At 34.0% G+C, this 5,916-nt stretch overlaps 1 protein-coding gene across 2 annotated transcripts; it reads right to left on the bottom strand.

The window, feature by feature from the left end:
• Positions 1 to 677: 677 nt before the first annotated feature.
• LOC136205553 (pentatricopeptide repeat-containing protein At1g63080, mitochondrial-like) lies at positions 678 to 4,509 on the bottom strand. 2 transcript variants are annotated; one of them, XM_065996198.1, is made up of 3 exons: positions 2,476 to 4,509; positions 1,579 to 1,686; positions 678 to 1,489 (listed from the first exon to the last, which is right to left on the bottom strand). In XM_065996198.1, exon 1 carries the CDS (start codon positions 4,455 to 4,457, stop codon positions 2,847 to 2,849), a length of 1,611 nt encoding a protein of 536 aa, XP_065852270.1. In that variant the 5' UTR covers positions 4,458 to 4,509; the 3' UTR covers positions 678 to 1,489; positions 1,579 to 1,686; positions 2,476 to 2,846. The 2 variants fall into 2 exon arrangements, with proteins under 2 accessions (XP_065852270.1, XP_065852269.1); XM_065996197.1 differs by having other exon boundaries at positions 678 to 1,686.
• Positions 4,510 to 5,916: the final 1,407 nt, after the last annotated feature.

The raw sequence follows: 5,916 nt of genomic DNA, 5'->3' as shown, positions 1-5,916 counted from the left end.
ACGTATGACATGAAAGTCTGATGACAAAAAAAATATATTCATTATTTACTTAATTTAACTGTTTGAAACTTTCTCGTGACAGTAAATAAAATACATTTTTTTATTGTTTTTAGCTATCACATGACTCACACATAGCTACCACCATATGGTTTTCATATTATACGTAGCATACTCTTTTCAATGTGTTGTTCTATTACTATGCTGGTGAATTTTTCTATCTAAATTGATTCGAATGAATTTTTCTATCCTCGAGTAACAATGAAATTTTTGTTGTTTTTGTCATAGATTCAACAGTTAAGAGTAATGCTTCATCTTCTTGTAAATATATCGATGGCGATTGCAGTTCAACGAAATCAAAGAATACACAAGCTAAATGCGATTTTGACATTATAAAGTAAATACGTTCATGAGCTTAGACCGGATAATTCCAACCCATTCTTATATTAGCTAATTTTTCATTGAACATACTGAAATTAGAAATTATTTTCCTTACTCTGGTTTAACTCGATATAAATATAATACGATAAACACTTATTTGAGCCCGACCAGACCAAACGCATGAACAATCGATAAATAAAGAGTCAAATTTGGATTTTTTAACTTATTTGTCCATAATAAGGTATTAAATTTGGCCCTTAAGCCCGTAATGACACATCGTAATTATATACCAAAAAACATAACAAAAAATGTCAACTATATTAATCACATAAAATTGATTTCGAGTCAAATTGATTATGCAAGACAAGTTATCCATTAAAGTTAATTTGCAGTGGTGGTGCTGCTGATAATATTAACAGGTCAAAAAGGTTACATATAGAAATGAAATTTACATTTGGTTTTTGCTTTGAGCTGAGAATTCGAGTTCGTCGAGATGGAAAGCTCGTCTCCTTACGGCTCATCCGATTGCTGAACTGAAGATCAAAGAGTGTTGGATATCCACAATCCTCATTAATCTGCTGAGTCACCTCTTGCAAAATATTACAGATTTTTTGCCAAGTGAATGCAAAACTAATATGATCCTATTGTTAGGGCTGTAATCGAGCCGAGCCGAGCTTTGGCCTGTTCAAGCTCTTTCCGAAAAATCAGTATAATATGTTCAATTTGTAGCCTATAATTTGCATAACTACCTCTAGTGCAATCAAACCTATCATATTCTACACCTATCCAACATTGAACAATAGAAATTACCACAGGTCCTCCTTTGGCCAAAGAGGCTCAATCCAGGAACTCTTACAGAAATTATCAATTCACAAAAATTGAAATTGAAAAGTAATACAAGATGTATTTTTAATTTAATATATTCACAAAAACAATCAAGGGAACAAGGCCTCCGATTGTAATACAACACCTCAAAGTAGAAAATAGATTTTTGGCCTAGGAAAATAATGAACTTGTGCGAGTAGAATTGGTGTTAGTTTCGCCCGTGTTTTGACTTACATTTGTCCAAGCATCAGAAAGATAACTCTGTTTTGTTTTATGAGAGTATAATCTGCAATGTAAAGTAATACAAAGATAGGGATTAACATGTTTATGTGAAAAGAAGATCAATAGAACCTCCACAAGGAAACACTAACGAACCCTTGAAACATATAATCTCATCAGCTTCAATTCCATGCTGGCAAACTCTTGTCCTGACTATCTTCATTTCTATGACACCTTTGCTGTCCACCCTCCAAATGCACGAACCTAAAAGATTGCATAATCCGATTAGGAGGGCAACAGAATTTCCATAACTCAGAAACACACACAACAAAAACAGGACAAATTAGTGAACAACACAAAGCTTAAATATCAGATGATTCAGTCAATTGGATGCAAAGTGAATAAATGAACTAACTTCCACTTATCCACAATTAATATGTGAAATTATGACAACTCATTCAATCTAAAATTAGAAATTAGATGAATCACCGAACTGAAAAATCGAATTTATGACAACACTTAAGCCAGAGCACATTATTGCAAAAATCAGCCACACATACTATTGAAGTATAGCACAAAATCAGCCATGCATACAGAAGACTAGACTAGCTTAGCTTGGATACTTACTTAAATAAAAGAATGCATCCAAATAATCACTACTATTCACATGTAAAACGGATTGAATCAAACACAACAGTTAGTGTACTATAAAGCTCAAGAGATGTGTGCATAGCATATAGATGATTTAATGTCCTCTATTATGCTTCACATAGTGTTCCTCATGGAATTATAGTTTTACATTTCTAGATTTTTCTGATTTTATACAACTATAAGACATCAAAATAAATACGTATGACTAATCATTTTTTACAGCAACAAGAATGTGCATAAATTCAAATGAATTGATTTTATAAGAAACCCAATTAATCCATGAAATAAACAGCAACATAAGTATTAAAAGAAAATAATAAAAGACATATTCATCATAGGATCAACAACAAAACAATCAAAACATAGCAGTGGAAAAGTTGAAATAAGAGAAACGAATTGCACCTTTAATTCACCATAGGAGCACCAGAATAACAATCCTTTAGGATGGATTTACAAATTTTCCAGAAGGACATCTTTCTTACATGAGAGATCCACTACCAATGCTACAGTGGTGTTATCTGCAGAAAAGCCTTGTTGATGCATTTCATGTATGAGCTCTACCCCCCTTGGACAAATTCTCGTGCCGCAGAAATCCATGAATAATCACGTTATAAAAAATAAAAAAAAAGGGCGGCCCGGTCGCACTATGCGTCCCCGCTGAGCGAGGGTCCGGGGAGGGGTCCCACCACAAGGGTGTACTGGGGGCAAAGCCTTCCCCTGCCAATTTATTTGGCAAGAGGCCGCTCCTAAGACTCGAACCCGTGACCTCTTGGTCACACGACAACAACGTTTACCGTTGCGCCAAGGCTCACGTTATATGAGACATTATTTGGTGAGTAGCCATTTTCTTTCATTTTCCTGAACACGTTATATGCTTCATCTAATAGACCTTCTTTGCAAAGTCCACCAATCATTATATTATAAATTGTAACATCGGGTTGCAACCCTTCAACGGAAAGCATGGAAAATAATTTCTTTGCATCTTTCAACCTCCCAGCTTTGCACATACCATCCATTAGAATACCATATACAACTATGTTACGCTTCAACTTGTACCTTTTCATTTCATGTAGTAGGCCTAAGGCAACATCAAAATTCTTAATTTTACAAAAGCCGTGTAACAAAGTTGAGTATCCTACTATATCTGGAAGATAACCACGAGCACACAAGTCTTTGAAAAACTTCATAGCTTCGCCAGGACTTCTTGTATAGCATAAGCCACGTATAAGAGCATTATAAGTATAATTATCAGGAATTAAACCTCTAAGAAGCATTTCATTATAAAGTTGCTCCGCCTCATCCATCATTCTCCATTTACAATACCAATGAATCAATATACTATAGGTTCGAACATCAGGATTACAACCCTTTCTGATCATCACATTAAACACATTCCTAGCTTGATTCATTTGCCTATCCAGACAACAGCCATCTATCAACGAGCTGTAAGTAATAACATTGGGCTCCATACCCCTGTGAATGATTGTTCCAACCACAGATAGAGCCTTATCCACCATTCCTTCTTTACCAAATTCATCAACCAAGATGTTGAAGGTAATTATAGTTGGTGCTATCTTTTGATCCAACATTTCATTGAACAACATAGAAGCTTTCCGCCACTGATCCGAATAGCATAAACATTGAATTAAAGAATTATAGGTAACAACATTAGGTAAAACTCCTTCACTTCTAATCCTTGAGAACAGGTGAAATGCTTCCTTAAGGAGATCGTACTTGCAAAGACTATCAATTATAGAATTGTATGTCACCACATCAGGCTCACAACCCCTCTCAACCATTTTCTCAAGCAAACCAAATGCCACATTGAATTTTCCCATTTTAGATAGACAATTGACAATCACATTATAAGTTTGTACATTAGGTTTATATCCTAAGGCAACCATCTTGTCAAAACAGTTTACTGCTTCAACAAGGTTTCCCCGTTTACATAAGCCATTAATCAAAGTATTAAAGGTTACTATGCTAGGCTTTAAACCAAGTTTGAACATTTTCCCCAAATAAGAGAACCCAAAATCAACACGGTGTAAACGGCAGAAGCAATTAATTAAAATATTAGCGGTATAAACATCAGGTGAAATTCCCACAAACTCCATGTGGTTGGAGAAAGAAAGGACAGTCTGGGAATGGTTCAATCTAACTAATGCAGATAATAATTTGTTAAATTGAATAACAGAAGGAGGTGGATTCAAACGAAGCATGTGATTGAGGGAAGAAATGAGATGATGAAAGGTTTTTGTTGGAGGGGTGGAATAAGGAGTATGAGGAAGAGAAAAAGGCATTACCTGATGAAGATGAAGATGAAGATGAAGAAGAGATGAAAAGGCAGAGAGAAGGCGTATGCTGCTGGAGCTTCTTCTTAGCATCGTGGATCTAAGATTAGGGTTTAGGGAAATCAAATCAAATAAAAGTGGTGATACAGAATTGCGAAAACATCCCTTAAAAATTGCTACTTGATGATAAGTTTAAGAGTAAATTAACATTTAACCCCTAAAGTGGTCTTCATATACAATTAAATCTGTAAAGTTAGTAGATATTATCATTTTACTCCAAATCAAAATTTATATATCAATTCAATTTTAAAGTTTGACAAATTAATTTTAGATTGAATTGATATTTAAACTTCTTTTTCAATTAAACTGGTCATTTTAACCCTTAATTGACATGATCAATTTTCATTTTAAATTCATTTTAACCCTTAAGTTACATGATCAATTTTGGACCACCGTTATCTTTATTTACTTAAGGCCCAATTATATATTTTACGTTAATATTTGATACCATATATTAATGAGGTTGTCAGGATTCAAACCCTCGACCGTTTGATATAAGAGGTTCTAATACCATATCATGGAACCACTTTAACTAAAAGCTCAAACTAATAGTCAATGCTCAATCATAGATCTTACATTCATCTACAATAGTTAGATGAAATTAAATTTGACTTTCAGTAATATAACTAGCTTTATACCCGTGCAATTGCACGAAGTTTATAGAAAATTAACTTTCTAAGGGATTGCAACTATTTATTTGTATTAATTATTTTATGAAAATATTAATAAATATATAACTGGAAATTTGTACTTGTATATTATTTTCGACATCATATATTTTAGCGTTAATTACATATAGATGTTCTGCGGTTCTGCTGATAAGTATTTATGATGTTTTTTTACAAATGCAATCCACACAATTCTGTGGTTTACAAAATTTTATATTTGGATTCACTTTGTTAGAATTTGGCTGATAACGACATCGAAATGAAAATTTTCAAGAGTTAAATGATATTTTAAGCAGTCAACTTTTTAGGTTTGAGGTTTGAAAAATTAAAAATATCGTTTCATAGTAAATATGATACTAAACAACTTTAATTCTTGAAAATTTTCATTTTGGAGTCGTTAGAGACCAAATTTGGCAAGGTAAAAAAATACAAAATTTTGCAACCATAAGATTGCATTTGTAAAAAAAAATTACTACAGACACATTTACAAATCCATATAACAAATATTGTATCTACTTGTAATTAACCCTATGATAACATTGGGATATTATCCAAAGGATCGAAAGAGATATTCGCCTAGATCAGCCGAGTATTGATCACCTGATACCGGAATGCCATGGCGTACCAAGTGAGGAGATCCGACAGGCGGATCACCAAGACTCCGCCACGTGAGATCCGTAGTCAAACCTATGTGGAGATCCGCCATAACCCCTCGGTCCGCCAGCTGAGCAGCGGAGCCGATTCCACAATAAAGGCCATTAATGAGCTATTAATAAGCTAACGGACATACCTAAAGGAAACCAGTAACCGCCATTAATGAAGCA

Source organism: Euphorbia lathyris, chromosome 9 (assembly GCF_963576675.1).
Source record: "Euphorbia lathyris chromosome 9, ddEupLath1.1, whole genome shotgun sequence".
Classification (NCBI taxonomy): domain Eukaryota; kingdom Viridiplantae; phylum Streptophyta; class Magnoliopsida; order Malpighiales; family Euphorbiaceae; genus Euphorbia; species Euphorbia lathyris.
The sequence above is the reverse complement of the archived record's forward strand: the minus strand, read 5'-3'. Positions and strand labels throughout refer to the sequence as shown.

Excerpts from the sequence above, each read along its gene's own strand:
- LOC136205553 (XM_065996197.1), bottom strand. The coding sequence starts at position 4,457 with ATGCTAAGAAGAAGCTCCAGCAGCATACGCCTTCTCTCTGCCTTTTCA.